The sequence below is a fragment of the Prinia subflava genome, chromosome 2, assembly GCF_021018805.1.
Source record: "Prinia subflava isolate CZ2003 ecotype Zambia chromosome 2, Cam_Psub_1.2, whole genome shotgun sequence".
Taxonomy (NCBI): domain Eukaryota; kingdom Metazoa; phylum Chordata; class Aves; order Passeriformes; family Cisticolidae; genus Prinia; species Prinia subflava.
Genome location: NC_086248.1, coordinates 21949221 through 21974197, shown reverse-complemented (window position 1 = coordinate 21974197; position 24977 = coordinate 21949221). Strand labels below are relative to the sequence as shown.

General features: G+C 34.7%; 1 protein-coding gene across 1 annotated transcript in view; it reads left to right on the top strand.

Annotated features, from left to right (window-relative positions):
* The window catches only part of CSMD1 (CUB and Sushi multiple domains 1), a 1074318-nt gene that overhangs the window by 744220 nt on the left and 305121 nt on the right, over positions 1-24977 (top strand). Inside the window, exons 9-10 of the mRNA XM_063389341.1 lie at positions 3920-4044; positions 8008-8129. Of these exons, the coding sequence (XP_063245411.1) occupies positions 3920-4044; positions 8008-8129 (247 nt within the window). The remainder of the gene's footprint in view (positions 1-3919; positions 4045-8007; positions 8130-24977) is intronic.

Below are 24977 nucleotides of genomic sequence, written 5' to 3'. Positions count from 1 at the left end.
CCTCCTTCATCTCATCCAGCTTCTTAAAATATTTTCATTTCACTAATTGTAGCTTTCTGTTCATGGAGATAAACAAATGCATAAGGTGTTAAACAAGCAACATCGTATAACATAAATAAAACATGTTTTATACTTTGATCACATTAATTATGTGCATGTTTTGGGCCTCCAGTTCTGAATATTATTTGGGAGAAATGATAATAGTTTGTTTTCCAGGTAAACATTACATACTATCTGAAAACTCATTATGCAACAGCAACTGTTTTTCATGTACTCAAAAGTTTGTTAATATTGATTTAAAACATATGTATATTAAAGTTAACTGTCTAAATCTAGATGGACTTTTAAATAGAGAATTTTGCTTGAATTTGGTTTTTGTTTCACTGAAATGACAAATCAAGCTCTTCCGTGGGAAAAAGGAAAACAATATTCTGCTGCTTGCATTTCTCCAATGTAATAAAAGTACTCTGGAGAGTAAAGAAAGGCAATGTTTTTCTTTTCTTTTCTAAGAGGCAAGTATAAACACCAGAAGGAGCTATTGTTCCTGTCAGGAGAATGACAACTGTGAATATTAATCTGAACTAAAACATGTGAAAATGCACATTATTCAAAATCTTTTCCAGTCTACTGAAAGGCTTGTTTAAGTGAGATTGATGGAAAGGCAGAGGGTTTATTTTCAAGACAGCCTGAGACCCAACTGATTCAGTGATGACAAGTTCTTTGAAAAGGGTTTCATCATTTTCAGCATAATAATGGCATTTATTCTAAAATCATAAAGCAAACAGAAAAGGTATTGAAATCTTAACCTTTTCATTCTGTTCTCCTGCTACACTTCTACTGTGTTCATTTCAGGAAGCAGGGAGATGATTTTCAGTGATTTTAAAACAACCCAATGGATATTTGGATTCATCTGGGGGGAGAAATGGCAAGTCAGATTTGGCTAGAGTAATGAGAACATATTCAATACAATTTTGAGGTCAATATCACACTTTATATTTATGTGAGATTGCAAACCAGTAGATTGTTTAAATGGAATCTGAAATGGATCCAAGTAATACTGTTTCAGCTCCGTTTAAATATTGTATGCTATATGTGGTAATGTGAAAATGCAATCATTTGCTACAATTTCACCAACACTTGTAAAACAAATGGCTTTTAGATTACCAAAATAAATTCTGAAAATTAAATTGACTTTTTAATGGTAGTATTTCGTTTTTTAAAAAATGGCTTCTTCAAATCAAATTCTAGCCTTCTTTATAAACCCACAAATTATGTTTTGAAGGAGTTCAAATTTAAAATAGAAAAAGAAAAGTGAGGAAACAGATTTCTTACCCATATTTAAAGTTTACAGAGAGAACTAACAAAGCAAAACACCAGACTTCTGGTGCTTACAGATTTGCTCAGTGACTATGGAGGTAGAGATGTAAAAAAAACCCCAACCAACCAACCAACCAAAACCAACCCCAACCCAACTAAAACCATTAATTATTAACTAGTGGATAGTAAATGAAACAGTACTCTTCCGTGAAATTACGTATCAAGCAAGGTATAAGACATATTCAAAAGGATTTCCCCTTTTTAAATGGAAACTGTCAAGCTTAATCAATGGAGAGACTCAGCAATTTGGATGAGTGAATAGTTTTATTGCAGACTATGATCCTGATGCATCCCCTCTCCTAAGGTGCTTATTTAGATCCATAAGGAGCTAACTGTGGAGTACTTCGTGTCCCTACCTTGCATTTTAATGTGACATTTTTTGCTGTGTTTCTTCTTTCTATTATGTTATGTTCATATTTATTTTGTATCCCTTAATTTGTGTTCAGACCTTTCAAAAGATTATACCCACGATATAGAACATGTGTAGTTCACATTAATTATCCTTGGATTCTTAGATCCAAGATATTTCTAGACCTTGAGGAAAAAAACCCCAAGCCCCTGAAATACATACTTTGTAGAATAATATTAAAATAAATTGAATCATCATAAGAGTATAGCTTAAATTAATGTGTAATTTTTATGTATACATTAATAAAAAAAATATTTCTACAATGATCAAAACCCAATCTAAACATAAAATCTTTATCTGACTTCATTAGACATAAAAATATTTGTAATCCTCTTGTTCATTTCCCCTATACTACTTCTTTCTTTCTGGGGGGAACATTAAGGTATTTTAAATTATAAATTGCTCTTGCAGACATCCAATAATTACACATTTAATTTCACTACATGTCCTTGTATGTACACAGTTTTGTAATTCTCCTTAAGTGTCTTGATAGTAGCAAACTTAAGGGAAGTGTTGGTTTTCATGTTGCTTCATGCAACATTACACTTGTGGGATGGTCTTTATCCAATATGATTTTTAAATATTTCAGTTCTCTTTTTGTGTTTATCACTGCTAGATAACTGCTTGGGTTTTTTCCTATTTCCTTAGAAAAAGAAAAACGGAAATCCTAATTCTAGAAAACAGGAGTAAATGCCATTACAAATATGTGTTTATGGCATTAAAATGTCAGATTAATGAGTAATATTTTCCTTACCAATAAAAGAAACATTTTTTTATTAATTTGAGGTATTTATTTAGGAAAAAGCTTGGTCTCTTTTTCTGAGGGTTTTAAGAATGTTCTGAAGATTATGACAAGTATAAAATAAACACAATTTTAGAAACGTACATTACTCTTCAAGAATTTTATTCATTTTGCATGAATTATGGAACAAAAAGGGCATTGTTTTCCCTGCCTTTCTGAATTTTCTTATTTAACAGCTCAAAAACAAAGTGATAGGAAAAACAGTTTTTAAAGCTTTTCGAGATTTGAAGCATCACACTCAAATTTTAAAATTAACAACAACAACAAAATCCTATTAAAATTTCCTGAAAAAAAAGAAAAGAATTATAGAAACACATCATAATATCGATAAACAATATAGTTAGTGTTTGTGAGATTCTCTGAGAAACTAAGAAAATACTTGTCCATGAAAGGTGGGAATGACCTGGGTGAAAGTGGATGACATTATATGCAGTTCTTCAAAGCACAGTTTTAAGCACTGAGCCTCCTGACTGCCACAGAGCAATCCCCTGGTGTTCAGGACTCAGGAACTTACAGAGACTAAGCTGAGAATTCTGCTTTATTGAGTTCACTTAGTTCAGGACATGGGACTATCAAACACAGATTTAAAAGTGCAAGAAAGCAAACAACAGAACCAGTTAATTATGATGGGGATCAAAGAATGTCACAAATCGTAAATGGAGCCAGATATGAAAATAATGTTTAAGAAAACTCCCTGTCATATAGACCATAAGCATATACAGTTTTTGAAAATCTTCATAACAATTGGGCAGCATAAATAATTCCAAAGGGAGACATTTCACTGTTACAAGTGTTGCTAGTGTAACAGTCAAATTTCAGTCCTAAAAAAAAAATTATTGTTTAATGTAATGTTTAAGAGAAAATTTCAATAAGGTCAGGAATATTTAATGAATAATTTCCATTGATTGAAATTAATATTTCCTGGTAGTACGTATTGAAAAATTTCCATATCTAATTGCTTGTTCTCTCATTGCAGTGAATGTAGCAATGTTGAAATTATTCATTAAGTTCTGTTGCCTGAAAGAATTACGTTTATACATTTTCTTAGATAAAATATATATCCATACATTCATAGAACTCGTACTGTAAAAGAACAAACAATGTCACAGTTGTTTTGTATTCCTTAAAAGTAGGCAAACTGAATAATAGACCTTTTCCCTAGAGTAAAGGTTGCTTTTTACTAATAAAATGTTGATGGAGTAGAATTTTGCACCTTACTTTCTTTGTTTGGATCTTGAAATATTGCCACTTGGCAATATTTACACTTGTTTGAGGATGTTGATATTAAAATATACCTAATTCCTTCCTCCTTTCTCCCCTTTTTCTCCTAGGGTGGGGGCAAGTGTACAGTTTTCCTGTGAAGACAATTATGTGCTGCAAGGTTCTAAGAGCATCACTTGTCAGAGAGTGACAGATACACTGGCTGCCTGGAGTGACCACAGGCCAATTTGCAGAGGTAACTGCTACTGGGAATTTTGGAAGCGTAATTTGTAGTTTCTGCTGCAAGAAAAGTCAAAACTAAGCAAACGAAAACAGAGAACTGTGTCTCATGTATATATCTATATATGATTATAAATATACAAACATTTTTATGTAGCTTGAACCATGCAATCAAAAATGTAGAAAGAGTATCAATTTAGGAGCTAATTTCCTTTAAATAGTTTTAATTTCACTTAATCTTCCTTTTGTCATGATAAACTTACTTTAAGAAGAACTAATTTGTTAGATTTATGTTATTATTTTCTAAATAAATTCCCCAATATGAGATTCTCACAATCACACTCTGTTCCTATCAGTCCCAGATTTACCTAGCCCTTACTTTTCAGTAAATTTCTTTCCATTCACCTATTTGGTTCAACTTTACATAAAACCTGATTTCTAAATGTTTTCCTATCTAGACCCCTCTACTTTTAATTCCTGCCCACCCCACTTTTATGGAGGAACAGGGGAAGTGGCTTTTTGTGACTTGGTATGTTTTTCCATTGCAATCTACTGTCTGTAATAAAAACATAGAAGAATATATAAATGCTGTCCAAGTACCTCAGAACTAAGCTGTATAGGAAAAATAAAGAATGGATCTCTATGTACAGAACTTTTTATCTCCGTAGAAAAATTATTTCAGGTTGCATATTTAGATTGTACATGCCAATGACAGCCTTGAGCCATGAAATGTGCTTGCCTTACATTCTCCTAGAACCAGATAACCTAGCCAGGATAAACAGGGCAAACCACCACCATCAGTTGAAAAAAAAAAAAACAAACCCACAAAAAAATCCGTACAAACTGTTAGAGATACTTTTATTGTCATTTTGAGGTAGATCAAAGTGATGCTCCTTGTACATACAAAATCTTGCACCAAAATGCCAGTTACCAGGGCAGCAAATCATACTGGTTTAAGACACACTGGAGGATTTGTAACACCTGAATTTTTTTTTTGTTCAAGAACAAGCTAAAACATAATGTTATTTATATAAAGCTCATATACTTCTCTAGAAAGTTTTCATTATGTAGTTATTTTGTAATTCCAATTTTTTTTTTCTTCTCCTGCTGCCAGATTAGATTTTTTCAACTTGTATAAACACATAGATGCTTCACTTCTCAATGGTGCATAATTCTTAGTCAGTATTGTGATGTGCATGTTTGTGGATTGTGAGGAGTGAAGGATGCAGTGTGTATTCTCAATTCATTTACTGACCTCCAAGATGCCAGTATTCATGGTGCTCACATAGCACCAATTAAAAACAATAAATACACAGTGCAAAGAAGTGCTTATCACATTTTCTTAATTATCATCAACTTAAAGTGGAACAGCTCATGAACTGCACGTGACTATTTTGAGTTTAATGACTTCGTTAAAGTAGTAGAGTACAATGTTTGCTGAAGAAGCTGATGCTTGCATTTACTCCAGAATGGTGATTAACAAAGCTCAAAACTTAAGAAACTGATGGAAAGTCAGAGGAATCATCTTGCTCTTGGCAATTTCATGACATTGGGCACAACAGTGGGGTCTGCTCAGGTGGTGCTGATGGTGCAGCTCCAGGCCCACCCCAGCACCACACCTGGGTCACAAGCAGGGAGTGGTGGCAGACCCCAGAAACAGCCCTTGGAAGCTGCTTGGTGCAAATGTAAATGCTCCCGGTTTCCTCAAATTCCACACAAATACCTTACAGAGGTCTGTACCATTCCTGTCTTCTGTAGGCAGTATGCAAAGCTCTCTAACATTTTTATTCAATATTTTGCAGCAACTCCATTTCCTAAACAGACCTCTGGGCTGAAATTCAATTGCACGTCTTGCTTGGCTTTACCCCTTTCCCCTCCCCATGCTTTTTAACCTTATCTTTTAAGTCTGAAGAGCAGAAAAGTAGAAGAGAAACAGCTTGACTGAAAAATCTCTCTGCAAGGGAGATGTTTCTCAGTCTTGCTTCTTTGTGGACAGCTACAGGAGGGACCAGCTAGGTTTCTTTGTTGCTACAAAGTTTCACCTCAGGATTAGTTCCTCCCATAGCAGACCTTAGGCAGGAGGAATTGAAAACAAAGTAACAACAGATTGTGAGCTAGGTATGGTTCTGGAGGTGTTTCTACAAGTTACTAGAAAGAAAATGTCCTGTATTTCAGATCCCATTAATTTGTCTTTGTTATTCCCTCCATTAAAAGAATATGGATTGCTTAATACAGCAGCAACATGCCAAGCTTTCTCTATTGTCAGTAGGTAGCACAGTGTGGCATACTTAAACGTGATTAGTTTCTTGTGACACTTAGGGACATGGTTTAGTGATGGACTAGACAGTGGTAAGTTAACCCTTACACTCAGAAAACCCAGACCTCTTTTCTAAGCTAAGTGATTGCTAAGTACAGACATCTTTTTAATAACTGTTAAATGATGCTTTCATGGAATAGACTATGTAGATCAGGGGTTTTTTAGCCTTCTGCTGGAATTGTAACAGAAGACTTCCATGTGATGTGTCTGAGACTTAAACTGGTGGGTGGCTATTAAGACAGTTTTGGTCATAAACATGGAATCATAGAATGATTAGGGTTGGAAGGGAACTTAAAGGTCATCTTGTTCCAATCTGCCTGCATACAGACACATTTTCACTGACAATGGAGTCCTAGTTGATCAATCTTATAGAATTATAACAAGTTCTCAAAGTCTAGTCTCTAACATCAGAGCAAAAGAACAAGTGCTGGGATGGATGGATAGAAAATGTAATAGCTATTTTCGTCTAGTCCTTTTTTTCCTATTTGTACCAATCACACTTCTGTTCATGGAGAAGACCAAGCTTCCTTCCAGCAGTTCATAAAGAAACACTCATATTTTATCCTTTAGAGTGAAGGCAGCCACAGAGGAAGATGAAAACTACAATTTTTTAAAGTACCAGAAATATGTTGGGTGTTTTATTCCAATATTCAGAAAAAGAATGCTCAAGTTTTAAAGAATCTAAATCTAGTCTTTTTTAAATCATTCCTCTTGCCTGTGCTGAAAGTTAAGTAACTGAAGGGACTAAATTACATCAGAAGGTAGTGGAAGATATATGGATAGATTCTGAGATTTGTTTCTAAGTACTTAGAGATTATATGATCTAGACTCTCTGTTTAGCATGTTGACAAAGTGGTGTAGTACCACAAATACGACAGCGATATTTTGAAATACTCTGAGTTCTGAATTGTGTGACTGGAAATTATATGTCTAAATATTTTTTAAATGCTTCTAGATATTGAAATATTTTAAGAAATCTGAATATTCTTGCAAAATCTATTATTAACGCTCTTTAGAAAATAACTGAATATGTTAAGTAATATATTTTCAAAATGCTGGATTTGCTGAATGTAGCAGAGAGATTCTGATGGTTTCACAGCTGCTTTACCAACATCTGCTAACATACTGCCTAGAACCATTTTACATTTTTTTTTCTTTCTAACTATATTTTTTCTCTCCTTCTGTGTAAAGAGCTAAGACACCACAGAAGGTCATGTTTAGGTTAAGGACATACAATTACATAAATATTGTGGTACACGTGTTTCTTTCTCCAAGTCACTGGGAAATTATGAAGGAGAACACCTACTGGCCCTTTTCTTACATTCATGGGTAGAAAGCTCCCTCCATCCACTTGGAAAGGGTAAATCTCCAAATAGAATATTGATATGATAATTTTGAGAATTTAATTGACATAAAATAAGAATAAAGCATTGTAAATCTTAGGCTGATTAATTGAAAAGTGCTCATTTCTTCCTCTATAGGTAAATTTTCAGGATTTCTTTTGTCCACCTGAAATGTCTTTAAGGGAACATTGTTATAGATTATATCAGCATAGTAATACTTTCATGGCAAGTTGTTGCTAATGCTGTGGCAGTTTGATAATATTTATTTTAAGCAGAGCATCCAGTCTGAAGCAATCTGATTTGTTGGTTATCATTTTAGCTAGAACATGTGGTTCTAATTTACGCGGACCGAGTGGCATTATCACGTCTCCAAATTATCCGGTTCAGTATGAAGACAATGCACACTGCGTGTGGGTCATTACAACAACTGATCCAGACAAGGTATGCTTTTTCTCTTGTCTCAAGTGAAATGGTAGGGTTTTGGATTTGTTTTAAATATATCTCATATGTGTTTGTAAAAATGCACGAGCACATGCAACCCTGTAAGTTCATTTAAACACAAAAAGGAAGAGAGTAGAGTTGTTACAAAAACTCTGGGCACTAGAGCAGAAAAAAGTAGCATATATGAAAATGTCCACTCAGAGTAATAGGTCTAACTTCAAATTTTCAAGTTTTAAATACATTTTTTAATGAAATACACAAAACCATCATCAAAATTCCACATTGTTAATTGCATTAATAGTGAATTTTTCAGGTTGTGTCTTGGTACTTAAACACTGTTGAATCTCAACATAAGATTTCTTGGCATAAAAACTGGACATTAAATGTAAATATTTTGATACCTGTTGTTAGTTGTTTTGCTACCTGCATAATTTATTTTCAACACATTCTTTTCCAGTAATGATTCCTAATACATAACTATGAATTAGTCATTTGGTTAAGCATAAGATTGTGATCATAACAGAGTATTTTTACTGTTTTTATGTGAAATTATTAAAGGAAGGAGACTCCCTACCTATAGGAAAAAAAAGTTAAAGACATTATTTATATTGTACTTCTGTGTAATGAAATGCTGCATAAATTAATTACATTATGTCAGGGAATGTACAATCCACATGTGCTTTCATAATTACAAAACGTATATTTCCTGTGCAGCTTTTTGAAAGACTGTACTCTTGACTTCTTTAAAGTAGTTAAGGAAAAAATGTTTATCTTACCATAAATAAGTGAAAATGTTTAGCTGCAGAAAAGATAAATTTGCTGCATGCTTTCATAGCCTATTTTTGAGATGTAAATACTGTTGCTTTGTGAAATTAATTAAGTTCACTTTTTTTCCTAAAGAGGATTCAGTGTGGCTCAGTAAAAATACATATTCAGGAAAAAGAGGCAAAAATACAAAGTTATATTGAGAAAGATTTTACTGTCGTGGTTCTTCTTGCTGAACAGAAAAAGCTCTTTATATTTTATCTAGAACTGTTATTTATAACTATTATATTTTATTTAGAATTACCATTAGATGTGACAATTTCTCCTGGAAGGCCTTTGACTTTAAAAACATTGTATTTTATAGAAATTATTAAATTACTTTGCAATTTTAAATATAGAAAAGCATTTAAATTATGAAAGATGTCTGAAAATTTTATCTACTGAAATTCATATTCTGTAGTGTGTTGTCTTGTTGACTTTGCAAAACACAGTATATTTTTGTAAGGGAATATTAAATGTGCATTAAAAAAAAAAAGTTAAATTCCTGCTAATAGAAGAGAGTATTGGCATCTTAATGTTTTCTTTATTCAGTAAATTTTATTTTTTTTCCTTGAGTTTTCAGGAATTTAATTAGGGAGTGTTTTTCATATTTATAATAAAATGAAGGTAGTTTAATAGTAGAAAAATTGGTACTGACTATGATATTAGTGTATGTTTTCTGTGGAGACTCAGGCTTACCTATGAAAAACAGTAAACCCCTACCTACTACAGTAATGCACAAGCCCTCTTCATTCTATACAATAGATCTTTCTCAGTGAATTTAGAATTTTAGTAGCACAGAACTTAATGAGAATGGTGTGGATTAAATAATTATTATGCTCACTGGACTTGAAAAATCACTAGTCCTAAGTAATGTTCTGTGGGCAGGTTGTTAGTTCATCAGATACAAGAATACATAGGAGAAATTGCACACCCAGGCAGATTAAATATGTTATGCTCAAAATTAGGAGGTCTGAGTAAACACTTGGAGCTTTCACCCAGAAAAAAAAATCCTGTTAGATCCAGCTGTGTGGAAGGTAAAGAGACACACTTACAGACACTGATAATCACAGCATGAGAAAAAAGATGTAACTTTTAAGTCTTTCATTTTCGACAGGACAGACAATATTGAATGAGTTGTCTTTTTATTGAACTTGGATTTGTCTAGCAGCGCAACCAAGGAAGAATTTTCTTAATTTGACGTCTCTTGGAAAGACTGTAGTTGCTTTAGGACAATGACGACTGTAAATGTGAAGTCTTAAAATCAAACTTTTTTGAGGCTTACAGTATTGTTAGGTTGTTTTCACATGAAGTCTACATTATCTTTATCAGCATTGGGATTTCTATCTCCAAACAACTGCATCTGGAGGTAACACACACCCTTTCAGCTAAAAAAAGATATGAAAAAAAAAATCTTTACTTTAAAAATTATCTGATTGAATGGAACCCTACTTCTTTTTTAAAAACATCTTGCTAGCAGTTTGAAATCTATGAACTTTAAAAACTATATTACCAAAATAATTTTAAAGTTTCCAAAACAATGAAATTATTTTAAGATATGCTAAGAGTTTTGCAGATTTTCACCCTTGACTTTTCTTGGAGTTTAGAATGACAGAACTCTTGAAAATTGAACTGTGTACTGAAGGTTTGATTTTAAAATTACGTAAAAATCTACTCTTTTGACTTGCAGATTTGAAAATATTTACCAGAATGTTAAGGGTCCTGTTGATTTTCTTTTCCAAGGAGGCAGACAGCTTATGACACGTCATTACTCTGTATCATAAACTCCTTTTGGCTTACTCTAGAAGTGAATTTGTTGTCTTCTATCAGGTTAATTTGCAAATAGAATTTTACAAGATAGTGTTTCTTCTTAACATAACATTCAGTTCAGTTTGAAGAGGATAATGCAGTTAAAGAGGTTTCCTAGGAAGTTTTCTTCCAACTCCCGCCCCCCCCCCCCCAAAATTCAAAAACAAACAAAGAAACAATACACCCAAAACCCACGCCAAAAACATAATAACCTGGGGAAAAAAAATTATATATTTTAAAAGGACACATTTCCAAATTTTGCATTCTGGTGCTGGCGGCAGATTTTTCTAAAATAAAATAAAAATCTGGGGGCAGATTTTTAATGCCGACTCAAAATAAAAACAAATTTTAACATCCTATAGAGACAGTAGCATAGTTCTAGATCTTAGCCAACTATATGAAGATAATTTTTAGTTAAATGTTTTTTTCTAACATTTATTTGCCTTTTTCTGAGCAACACAGGAATCTAAATTTGAGTCTTCTCCTCAAGATATTCAGAGATATTCTTGCCTATTTTGTTTCTTCCTTAACCATTTATTTGTTTCCTCTGGATCCTACTGTTGTAGTTTGTGATCAGCATCCTACTGAGTCATTTATTAGACTTTTAGTACTTGCAAATACAACTTTATGGTGCTCTTCTGACTGTGTCAAGTACATGCTGTAATTCTTTACAACTCTTGATTGTTTTAGCTCTTCTGTTATGCAATTTCTCAGCTCTCTAGAATCAGTTACTTGGAACACTTTTGAGGACTTACCCAGGTGTTCTCTTTACCTGTTTCTTACTGTTAGTATAATCTCATTACCTTATGTACTAACCTTGCCTCTACCCGCTGCTGTTTCAATTCCTTCCCAGATGTGAATACTTACTACCTTGGACTTCCTGCTGCTTTCACTGTTTTATGGCAGCATTGCAAGGGCTCCATTTTTCAGCCCCAATGTCCATTGGATGGAAAGATTTATTGCATTATTGCATTGCTGCTTCAGCAATGATACCTAATTTTGCCCAATATCTTCCTGACAGATTGCTGATTGTTGTATAGTAGATGTGCTATGTGCTGCAATATTGTTAAGTTTAATGACCTGGTAAATAAAGACTGTGTCCCAATTACAGGGTTGCTTTTTTTTTTTTTTTTTTTTTTTTTTTTTTTTTTTTTTTGAAGGATGTACTTTCTGCACTGTGCAGATATATTAAGTATTTGTTTGAGCCTAGCAACTTCCTTCTTGTATACAAAGTAAAGGTTATTCACTACAATTGCCACAACTGAAGACACTGGAATTAATTATAGTGAGAGTGGGAAACTTCACATACAGTGTTATGGGTCTGAGCTCTCAGGTATTTGTATAAAGTTGGATTATCCTCTCAATATGTTAGTATGAAAATATGTCGGTATAAAGTGGTATTTCTGATTTATTGCCTTTCAAATCATATAGCTAGGGAGCTCCAAGACAACATTTTTATTCAGGAAATCTTTCCCCAGTTCACACCTAGGGAATTCACATACTGTTACGGTTGATTTTGGGATAATTTATTTTAAGATAATTCATTCTTGCAATATGCTCTAAAAGAGCAGTCTTACTAGGTAGCATATGATAATATGCAGGGGGTTTGAGTGAGATTATCTTTATTCATGGATTGTTTCAAAAGTTTGTGGTAGCTCAGACATGCTCTGTTAGCGACACTGGTCTTCTATGAAAGTAGCTTATACATATATAATACTCTGCAATGAATTCAGAGCCTGTGTTTTGTCCAATTAATATTAGAGTGGGATTTTTGAAAATGGGCCCTTAAATAGTTCATTTCTTCAAAATTTCATTCTAGACAAGGCTCCTGTATCTCCGAATGGCTGATCATATCATCCTGCCACACGTAAAAGGAGGTTTAACATCTACAGAACACACAGTGTAACTGTACTCTGACTGGAGAAGAATCCAAGCACAAATTTCTTGCTCTGCAGGAAAGTATTGTATTTCCTGTCTGGCAAGAAAAGATAACTGAAGGAGCTATCTTAATGCCTCTAGTGTTATTTCCTGTGGTATTTACTTTACTTTTCTCAGGTGATTTCTGACATTAAGGGCCAAAACCCACCAAACACTTAAGTTTTTTCCCCCATAAGGTCATTGTCACAAATACAGGCTGACAGTTATTATTTCTTATTACTTCCATTCCCTCTGACCTTCCTTCCATGCTGTTTTTGAGCAAAGGAGACTAACTACTGAGCCTTATATGTCTTCAGGATCTCATATTTGCTTTCAGGATATCAGCTAGATTCACACTACTGAGATTTAGCTGTAGGGTGTGAATTTTATGAGCCTTATATAGATCTAAGTATGACATATTGAGTTTGAAATGGCAATTTAGGGGGAAAAAACACCCAGTAAGACTTCTGGAAAGAACCTATAGAAGCATACGCATGAAAGAATGGAAAAGCTGAAGAAGGAGACATAGCAGTATATTTGCTGTGATATTGTCTTTGATTTTACAATAAGTCCATAATTCAGGAAAGCAGTTGATATGTATTAGATGGTAATAATGCAATGCTCAAGGCAAACAACAGTTTCAATGTCCAAAAAAAGTATCAGCAAAAAAACCCAAAGAAACCAAAAATCAAAACCTTCAAATTGATCAAAATTATTTTGTTAAATACAAAAAGGTATGCCATTTAAAAAGTTTTAATGCATGTTTCATCATGTTCTATTACCAGGCTGAGGACCCTTTCAAAAGAAAGCAAAATGTAGTATTTTCACTGTGATATGTTTCTTCTGTATCTGCTTGGGTCAGAATTATATGAACCCCTTTTTGTGACTCTTTAGTTGAATACTTAATGCAACAAGAGTATTTGCCTTCATCTGTAGATGCACTTTTCCAGACTTTATATCTGTCTTTATTATTTTGGCCTATATCTTACAAAACAAAACCAGGGTATTCCTCTTTTTTTTCCTCCTTTATTTTATAACTAAAACAATCCCCTAATCAAAAAATACACCCTCTCCCCCTCAAAATTGTTTAACACATAAGTGCCTTTTTGTTTTCCAGTTTCCATAAGTGCAGTTTTGTTTTTCCAGTCTTTCAAGATTAAAAAGTGAGAAAACAAAACTATATTAAAAAATGTACAGTTTCATTTTCATCATTGGCATTTGTTACCCAGCCACTGCCATATACTTACTTCATTTGTTGCTGAGTGTTGGGTTGTTGCCTCCAGCTTTTTTCTTAGAGAATTTTATTAGCTTCTCATGCACTTCAAGTTCCTCCACCATTTTCTTCCTCTCCTGTGATTTGTCCCTTTGTGTTGAACTGCCTCAGTTTCTTATTTTCACTCTTTTGATCTCCATCAATATATTTTTTCTGGTTTACCTGTAATCTTTTCTTTCTTTTCACTTTATATACTTTCAGAAAGCAAAAGATTTGTATACAGTGTTCAAATATAGAATCCTAATGATTTTAATCGTTTAAATGGAGCTTAAAAACTGATAAAAGAATGGTCAGCTGAAATGTTAACTTTTAATTTTAACCAGAACAAAGCAATGAGTTTTTATTCATAGTTTCTTAATGTAATTACAATACTATTCAGCATAAAAATTCACCAGCTGGTGTTGTGACATATTATTACACACACACACAAAATCTACAATTTCTTCATAGTAAAAGGGATCCAAACAATTTTATTAGACAGAGAAACAGTTAGTCTTCCTGAGCCACAGCTGAATATACATTAAATATACCTAAATACGAGACACTTCATTTCCATGTAGTATCAAATTCAAATCAATGTGTTTGTTATTACTCCTGAAAATATATACACATGCAAATAAACATTGGAATATTTTACTTGCACAATACAAATATATAAGTAGAGCAACATGACATCATTATTATTCTCTCATTTAATTCAGGTGGGTTTTTTTCTGATAGAAAGTACTCCTTACAGAGCATGCACCAAATGAGAATATTCTGGCACTCTGTTAATAAAATCCTACAAGTAAATCTCCAGTTACTTTTCTTGCCTTGTTTGTTCTAGAAGTTATTTGTAATTCCTTTGATAAGAACTAATAGGTTTACTCACTATTAAATTGTCATCTTTGTAAATCAAAATATCAAGGTTTATGTGTAGACGTCTTTCCCATTTTTTTTCTGGAGTGTTTGCAACTATTGATAATATAACATAACTGAAAAATGTCCTTGACTTCTTCGCTTATATTCCTTTTATTTTACTGTGCATTATTTTCATTTTTTCAAGTATTCTGCATAAAATATCTTTGTACAGATGATGTGCAGGCTGATGGGGCTGGTAATGAGGATGCCATAATCCCACATCTACTGCATAAGGAAGCAAGTGCTACAGAATATTTTATACTCCTATGGTTCTTTGTTACCTCACACAGCATATTCATTTGTGTTGCCTTGGAACATGAGTGGTTGGTGTTCTTTCCATATGTTTCTCACCATTTATCTTCTTTTGTAGATAATTTCTTGGATACATTTTCTACTGGGAAAATGTCAGCTGATAACTTCTAGGTGAATAATAGGAAAATGTGAGAAATTCACAGATTTCATAGTGAACTGTGTGTATATATATACCTATAAAATTATCTTACTCTAAAAATATTAATATCTTCTGATAATTATTTCTGTCCCTTTCACTTTGCTTTAGCATTGCTATAGATTTGGTGTTGGTATGACAGTAAATAGAAAACTGCAAGTGTTTACATAATAAATTTTTAAGACTTCATTTAATGACCTTACTTTGGTGTAATACTAAACAGGATCTCATATTTTTAAGTAAAGAAAAATTGTAGAGAGTAATAAATGGAAGACTAAATTATTAGTAAGATGTGCAAATTTCAGATTTCAGGAAGATGGTGTTAAAGGGGGAGGATAGATGTAATTCTATTTATCAGAACTTTTAGTTTAGGTTTACCTTTAGTTTACCTTTACCTACCCTTTAGTAGGGTTTGTAGTAAGTTATGGTAGAATGAAAAGGCTTTCAAAGTCTCATGTGGCGAGTTAGTCCCAGTGGGTCTGATTTAATAGCTGAGATAGCATGGGAAAAGCAAACTGCAAGGGTGCCTCCGGAATTTAAACCATTTAAGTGCATTACCTAAATTAATTTTACTTCCTTAGGTTTGGTTTTTTTTTAATCTTCAAATGGTATTGTAGCTCATTTAAAATGAAATGTTCCTCCTAGTTTTCATTAAGTAAAAAAAAAAAAAGCTGGAATGTTCAATGCTTGATATGACATGTAGACAATGAACCCATAAATATAAATATATATATATATGTTTGAAAGGGTGCTAATGTCTAATAAAGTTTTAAAATTTTGGAAGTGTGAATGAAGAATTTGATTGGAGCTGTTTGTTAAACACAAAATGGCACAAAAATGTGATGCTGCTTTAAAGTAAACAGAGACAAAACTTCGCTCCTAAAGTCAGATCTCATCAAGAATCAAGGCAGGCATTAGTACACCTGCTGTGTATTGTGAAATGACTGACATAGATTAGCATTCTGATTTGTCAGCTACTTGATCCAAGAAAAATGTGGATAGACTTGAAGTATGTTAGAAAAAACCAGTGATTTAGCACTTGATGGATTTATAAAAATAGTTTAGAAGCACCACTGTAGCCAAACTCAAGAACCTGATCCTTCCTATCCTCAGCTTCAGCTGGCCTGCTATGAGCACTCAGTGTTTGAGCATTGTGTGTTTGATCTGATCTACAGTACAGGTAATAGACTCTTTACGCAATCCTTTAAACATAGCTTTCAATTTAGCAGGTGATTATCTAAAACTCCTTGGGTTTATGAGCCTTAGGTCTATATCAGTCAGTCACATGTCTTTTTTTGAAAGAAGTCTAACTTGTTTAATAGTTAATCCTTACAACAGCATGCAGAACCAAAGTTTAACTACCCTTTTAAAACATGCTCCTATATGTTTCTAAAAATATCACCCATAAAGTTAAAAGTGAGAATAGGCTTTACACATCGGATCTACAACTGCTTAATGCTAATTTACTGTACTAGAAAACAAGAAGTGTTTGTTTATCACATCTTCAGTCATTACTCTGCCTCTATGCAGATTTTTTTTTGCATTAATGCCCTGTTTTCAACTAGAAATAACCTTTATAAAGATTTTTTTCTCATTCCTTATGTTTTCCAGTATTGTTATGAGATAGAACTTGCAGGGAAAAAGCTGAGTTTGATTACTGGTCTATCTCTGTATCCAGGGGAAGAATGGCTTAGACAGAACTTGTCAGGTTGGCCAGACCTTTTTAATGCAGCAATCTTCTCAACATTTTACTCTTCATTTATTTAATAGCTGTTATCACTGTTTCAGGCTCACTGGAAAGGTAACAAGTGAAAAGCTTGACCATAATTCAGGTGTTCTCCTGTAAAGAGACCAGAGAAGAGTGCTGGCTGGAGGGCAAGGAACCTTGCAGTTTTCTGTGCTGTCATACTGCCTTCATGATGGATTTGAGCAGTATAAACCAGAGTTCCTGAAACAGTGTTTAATCATAATAACAGGAAGAACAATTTCACAAAGCCAGAGGAGAGTACATTCATATCATAAATGCAAATAAAGCAAAAGATATAATGTCACTGCAGGTTTGTTTCCTGTTCTTCCTAATATTTTGGACTTACTTATTTTTTGCCAGATAAATATGTGTTGCATATACTTTTTAAAAAGATATTTATACCTTAAACTGAATACTTTGTCCCTCTATCATTTTTTGATTAGGCTTTGCTCTTTTATTTTCCTGTTTCTAGGAGGAAGTAGATATTTTCACAGAATCACAAAATCATTGAATATTCTGAGTTGGAAGGGATCCCCAAGGATCCGACTCCCAGCATTGCACAGCACCATCCCCAAGAGTCACACCATGTGCCCAAGAGCACTGTCCAAACACTCCTTGAGCTCTGTCAGGCTGGTGCTGTGACCACTACCATGGGGAGCCTCTTCCAGTGCCCAGCCATCCTCTGAGGGAAGAACCTTCTTCTGATATCCAACCTAAACCTCCTCTGGCACAACTTCAGGCCATTCCCTCAGGTCCTGTCACTGCTCACCACAGAGCAGAGATCAGTGCCTGCCCCTCCTCTTCCCCTCACAAGAAGCTGTAACTGCAGTGAGGTCTCCCCTCAGTCTCCTCCAGGCTGAACAGAACAAGTGACCTCAGCCGTTCCTCATACAGCGTCCCCTCAAGGCCTTCACCATCTTTGTTGCCCTCCTTTGGACACTCTCTAATAGCTTAATGCCTTTCTTACATTGTGGTGTCCATAATGACATGCAGTATTCAAGGTGAGGCCTCATCAGTGCAGAGAAGAGCAGAATAATAGGGCAGCACAATTGCTCTTTTTCAGATTTTCAAATGTGATGACCCTGTGTGGATTTTATGCGTTAGATGTGGTCTGAGTTAGAATAAACTGGTGATATTGCAGAAGTTGTGCCTTCACATAGATCAGAAGGACTTAGTTCAGTTCTCTGTAGGAAAAAAAAAATGATTATTGATCAGACTCTTGGAAATAAAGTAAAAACAAATTTTAAAAAATAGCAAGTGTCAGTAGGAATTCTTAGTGTGATTCTATACTAACTATGTTTCTTGTTTTCTGCCTGTTTATTGTTTGAAGAGAAAACTGGTGTATTTATGATATTTGGTCAAACTAAAGGTAGTTCTATTTGCCATATGGTTGAATTTCAGTAAATTCATAAGTAAAACCAAACCTCTGTTCAAAAATATTCTAACACTTACTGGCATTTTGTTCCCCAGCGTTTCATGTATTTCAAGGAGACATGTACTGTTTTCATTTGAGGGTATACTGGTATTTACTGCTGTTTTTATACATAAATACAATTTGGCATGTTCTAATTATTCAAACAATTGTGGAATTGTTTAGATTGGGAAAGACCTTTAAGATCCTTGAGTCCAACTGTTAACCCAGCACTGCGAAGCCTACCCCTAACCATGTCTCTAAGCACCACATTTAAACGTCTTTAAAAGCCTCCAGGAAAGCTGAGTCAACCATATCTCTGGGCAGCCTGGTCAAATGCTTGATCTTCCTTTCACTGAAGAAATTTTTCCTAATATTCAATCTAAATCTCACCTGGCACATCTTGAGATCTTTTCTTCTTGTATTATTGCTTGGTACCTGGGAGATCAATCTCCACCTGGCTACAACTTCCTTTCAAGCAGTTGCAGAGAGGGATAAGGTCTCCTCTGAGCCTCGTTTTGTCCAGACTAAACACCTCCAGCTCCCTCAGCCATTTCTCATTAGACATTGACGCATTTAATGACAAATAATAACCTTTGTGCATGACAAAATTTCTTAAAATCTACTGCTGGTTTCTTTTATTGGAAAGCTATATGTAATAGAGAAATCTAAAATGCTGTATGAAATTTCACATCTTTCTAAATTATTATCTCAAAAAATCTGACTTTGTTGAGATAAAATAATTTCAATAATAACTCATATTTTTAAGATCATAGATTAATTACCTCTTATTTAGTAATTGGAGTCTATTTTCTTTCCGTTTAATGGACTCTATTGATTTAAAGGATAAACGAGGTCTATTTTTTGAACAATTCTTTCAGTATTTTTTATTAATTGTAATTGTACCGTGCAGCCTAAAATTAATGTATTTCCCAGCTTGCTTTATTAGTCTCTGGATGCTCATGTTCACAGACTTTAATCAATGTTTAAATCACAAAACAACATACTGATTTGGTCTTTAGAGAGATGTGGGGCATCCTCTTCTTGACTACCAGTTGTGAATTGTTTAATGTTTTAATGTATCTGCATGAAGCTGTTCCCACATTTGTGCTCTCACAGGCCTTCTCTTTGCACCTTTCATCATGTCTTAGAGCCCTACAGTAACACCTCTGTTCTATTAAAGGAAGCTGACATAATAAGATCTGCATAGTAATTCCATTGATGCACATAGGAGGGAATCACTGGATGAGTTCCTACATTAGGAAGGGAGCACGGTGAAGAAACTTCTTTTCCAGGGCATGGAAAGGCATTTAATTTATTTCAGTTGTCTTGCTGAGAAAAGGGGAAATAGAGCCTAAAACATCGCTGGCAGTTTACTGTGTAAAAATTAAAATTACAATGGAGGTCATCATGCCTTCTGAGATTTTCATGGCTTTCAGAAAAAGGAAGCACCTGTTAGGACGATCATCCCTTTCCTTTCAAGATGACAGGTAAGAAGACAGATTTCACAACATGTTTTCCTCTTCATCCCCATCAGTGGTAGCTTTCCTCATTACAACAAAAGGAAATATTTTTAGCATAGCAAAGAGCTTAGTAATTTAAATAAGTTATCACTGGAACATAATTTTCTTACTGATATTTCTGAAATATGTATAAGCAAAGACCTGTGCTCCATGGTAAAGTATCCAGGATTGAAGTGAGGCATAAACAGAGGCTTTACTGCAAGAATGAGATGTAGGTCGCTGTAGTTGCTATGAAAATTTAAAATGGAGACAGCTCACTAGAGAGACTCACCTTTCTGCCTGAGGAGGAAAACATCTTAGGAGGAGTTCATTCATCACTAAGGAGTTCTCATTTTAAATTTGGTATTGAAATGGACGGAAGATAATGACAGATCATGCAAAATGTGAAGTTTGAAGCTGTGAAAATAAGAACTTTATATTTTCTCTGGATTCCAAGACTGATTCTTATGGCTGGACTGTTTTGCAAAGCACAAGACCTCTCTTTTCACAGAGTTCACAGACTGTGATGGAGAGTTTTGTTCATGCAGATTTTAGCCTCTCTGCAGATCTCATTCTTCTAAGCAGTGCTCTCCATAGTTATTTTTAGCATAAGTACCTGGCAACACGTACAAGTGAAGAAGATAAAAAAAATCTAAATTATTTATTCAATGAAAAACCAGAAGTTACTAGAAGAAAAATCTAGGGATTTAAGTAAAGATGAAAGACATACTGTTTAACAGCTTTCTTAACTTCACAGGTACATCTTGTAGAAACTTGCATCTGCAGAGCATGAGCAGAATCTCAGCAGGTGGGAAAATGAAAGCGAGGTAGGATAAGATCTAAGCAGTGCCTCCAGTTGTCCTAAGAGAATAAATTAGGCTATATTTACATTAGCATTAGTAGTACAGTGCACCACAAGCAGCTTTATACTGCAGAACAGTTAGTACTAAGGGCATGAGGTTCTCACTGTGTATATTTCAGTTTTTACTGTGGACTGTTTCTGCTTCTTTAGGCTGAATGCCTGTTACTGGCTGGAGAACACCTCCCGTCTTACTTTAATGCAAAAAGAGAAGAACCTATCTGCTTTGAGACTGCTCTGTGATGCAAATCAAAGCACAGTAAGAGCAGATGACTGGAAATCGTTTCTGAAGTGCACCCTTGATCAAAGCCTTGATGTGAATGTATTTTTAATCTCCTGGTACAACCATCATAACACACAGAACAGCCTGACATTTGCAAGAACTTTTTACATGAGAATTTGATCGGGTCAATGGACAAACAAATGAAGACTCAGAAATGTCCTTTTAAGATTTTATATTATCTTCATGAAATTCAAATACAAATCCCAGACTACAAAGTAGTTTCAGAACCTGCTTTATTCAGGACATTGTCTATAATGAATATATTCTTGTAACTCCCTAGTTGTTTGTTGGTTCATTTAGGGTTTTTTTTTGTTTGTTTTGTTTTGTTTTTGATTCAAAAAAGGCACTTAGGTGGAATATGCACACTGGCAGAGTCTATGTGTCATGTTTTAATTCAGTCTTTCACACAATAACATAATTCTTAGTATTGTTGTTTGTTATCAGACTGTTAACAGCCTTCTGAATGATCATTCTTTGTAACTACAACTTTTGAAATATGTCTACAGTGCTTTTCTTTGTAATTAGGTAATTTTAAAGAGACTTACAGGTAGATTTATTTGCCTTACAGTATCTTTCAGAAAAAGTTAGTGCACCCATGCTCTTACATATGTGCAAATCTATGCATAGAAAACAAAATGCTTACAAATAATTTTTTCTACATTAGCCAGTTATTAACTCTCTCAAATTCCTTTCTTCTCTGATGTTATCTAAAGGGAAAATATATGTTCATTTTTTCATCAAAAAACTATAATCAGGGAAAGTTACACAGTAATTCCTGAATATCTGTCCTGAAGCAGATGTCTCACTGCCAGTCTGATGAGTAACTCTTTTACCTATATTTAAAACAATGAGAAATTAATTACCTGAAGCACCTTTAAACACAAATGGGTAAGGAGCTATATTTGGTTGTTTTAATTTTCCGTTACTGCACTCTAGACTTCTTACACCTTGAGTAATCCTTCCTAGCCTCCAGCTTCTACTTCAGTAAATTGTGGACTCTCACAGTTTCCTTACCTCCAGGCAATGTGAAGATTTTACCTTACACTTTCAATTTACACTAGCCAGCTATTTAGATTCATACTGAATTCCAATCCAAGTACTGATTTAGGCAACAAATTTCTATTTACCTTATTTTTTTTTTCCTTCCAAAAATGAAATTTAAAAAATAATTTTACAGATCTTTTGGACATGTCTCATTTCTGTCTCTTTCTCACGTGAGTTTGAACAATATCCATACATCTATAACTACAAGAAGAATCAGAAGGACAATCCAGGGAACTCTGGACCTGTCACCCTGACCTTGGTACCAGAAAGTTCATGGAGCTGATCATCTTGAGTGCCATCATATGGCACATACAGAACAACCAGGGATTTATGAAAGGCAGGTCCTGCTTAACCAACTTGCACTCCTTTTATGACAAGGTGACCTGCTTAGTAGCTGAGGGAAAGACTGTGGATGTTGTTTATCCAGAGTTCAGTAATGCCTTTGACACCATCTTCCAGAGCATTCTCCTGGGAAAACTCACTGCTCATGGTTTGGATGGGTGTGCTCTTCACTAGGAGAAAAACTTGCTGGATGGCTGGGTCCAGAGAGTGGTGGTCGATGGAACTAAAACCAGTTGGTGGCCAGCCGCTAGTGTTTCACAGGGCTCAATATTGGGGATGGTCCTATTTAACATCCTTATCAACAATCTGGATGAGGGGATTGAGTGTGCCCTCAGTCAGTTTGCAGACGGCACCACACTGGGTGGGAGTGTTGATCTGCTGTGGGCTAGGAACCATCTACAGAGGGATCTGGACAGGCTGGACTGATGAGCTAAGGACAACGGCGTGAGTTACAAGGTGAAGTGCCAGTTCCTGCCCTTGGCTCACAAAACCCCATGGAGCACTACAGGCTGGGGTCAGAGTGTCTGGAAAGCTGCCTGGCAGCAAAGGAGCTGGAGGTTCTGGTTGACAGCTGACTTAACATGAGCCAGTGTGTGCCCAGGTGCCCAGGAGGGCCAGTGGCATCCTGGCCTGTATCAGTGTAGTGTGACCAGCAGGAGCAGGGCAGGGATTGTCCCCCTGTGCTCAGCACTGCTGAGGCCACACCCGGAGTGCTGGGTCCAGTTCTGGGCCCCTCACTGTGAGAAAGGCACTGAGGGGCTGGGGTGAGTCCAGGGAAGGGCAGCGGAGCTGGGGAAGGGTCTGGAGCACAAGTCCTGTGAGGAGCAGCTGGGAGAGCTGGGGTGTTTAGTCTGGAGAAGACTAAGCAGGGAACCTCATTGCTCTCCAGCTACTGGAAAGGAAGTCTTAGCAAGATGGAGTCAATCTCTTCTGCCATATCTGAAGGGAAGGGAAAAGAGGAAATGACTTGAAGTTTCACCAGGGATGGTTCAGTTTAGATGTTTAAAAAAAAAAAAAAAAAAAAAAAAAAAAAGTCACTTCAAGAGTGTTTAGTAAGTTACCCAGGAAGGTGGTAGAGTCTGGAGGTGTTCAAAAAGTGCCTGGATGTGGCACTTGAGGATGTGGTTTTGGGGTGATTATTTAGGGGTTGGTGCTAGACAACATAACAGTTGGACTAGGTAGTCTTCAGAAACACTTGTGTGGTCATTTTTACTTGGTTACTTCTTTCCTTTTGTCACTTTATGAGTCCTGTGGATTTGCCAACTGTATCTATTTTTGGATTGCTGTTTCAAAGATATTCATTGAAGAATTCTTTTATAAACTTGTATGAGCACTTTGGCTTTGAAACATTTTGGATTGAACCAATGTTGGTAAGAGACTGTGTTTTCAGCATCATTTTTTTTTAAATTAGACAAATCAAAATAAAATTCCTGAATTGGGTTTACAATAACGTGGTATAATAACGAGTGATGTGACATTTTTATTACTGTGCTAGTTTTATGGTAATTTAGTATAATCACTTGGAATATAATAAATTTTATAATTCTAGTTGTGCCTGCACTGAGCCAGGGAATGGACCAGACTACTTCCAGAGGTCACTTGGAACCTAAATGATTGTCTCATTAACCAAAGTGATTTCAACATTGGGGATATTTTATGTGTTCATATATGCATATTCTCAGGTACGAGACATGCACTCCCATTCCTACTGACATAAGAATGATCAAGCTTTTTTGTGGCATTTCAAGTATAACAAAGTGTTTATAGACAATTTTAAAGAAATTGCACCTTTTCATTTAGGTCCTGTACAATGCTAATTATAATTCCTGGAGGTATGAGATTATATGAACAGAAGTTTGAAAAAGAAGGGCTCAAAAATTTTTTTTACAAATTTTAAAAAAGTTTTACAATAAAAGAATTATGCATTGTGCAAGAATTGTAATTCTTGTAAATATCTCACTAAGATGAGTTTATCATTAGTATTTGGAATTAATTGTGTCTGGTCTTTTTCTTGTTCAAACAGTTAAGAAATGAGTACTTAAAATCAAGACTATCTTTAAGATAATAAATGAATATTTTTATTCTAGAAAGCCTTGGTTTCTTGATTTTTATTCTATAGTAATTCAGATTATTTATGATTCCCAAACCCAAATAATAGCAAGGCCAATTTATTTAAAAAAATATATGACAGCTTTAATAGACATGAGTAATATTTTGAGATATGGTCTGAATATTTGAATATTGTCTTCAACTTTTATTTTAAGATCACTGTTGGACAGCTTCATCATATGGGGATCAAAGATTTATGTAGTATTTTTGACCCTTCTAGTGTTATTCCAACATATCATTTTATTCTGAATAACTAAATGTCAGTTTGAAACATAATTAATTCACTTCACCTTCAAGAAATACTCTGCCTTCCTCTTCTACTTGAATAAGACAGACAAAATGTTCTAATATTGAAGACATAGTAATAGCTGTAAACCATTTGGGCAGTGATATATTACTA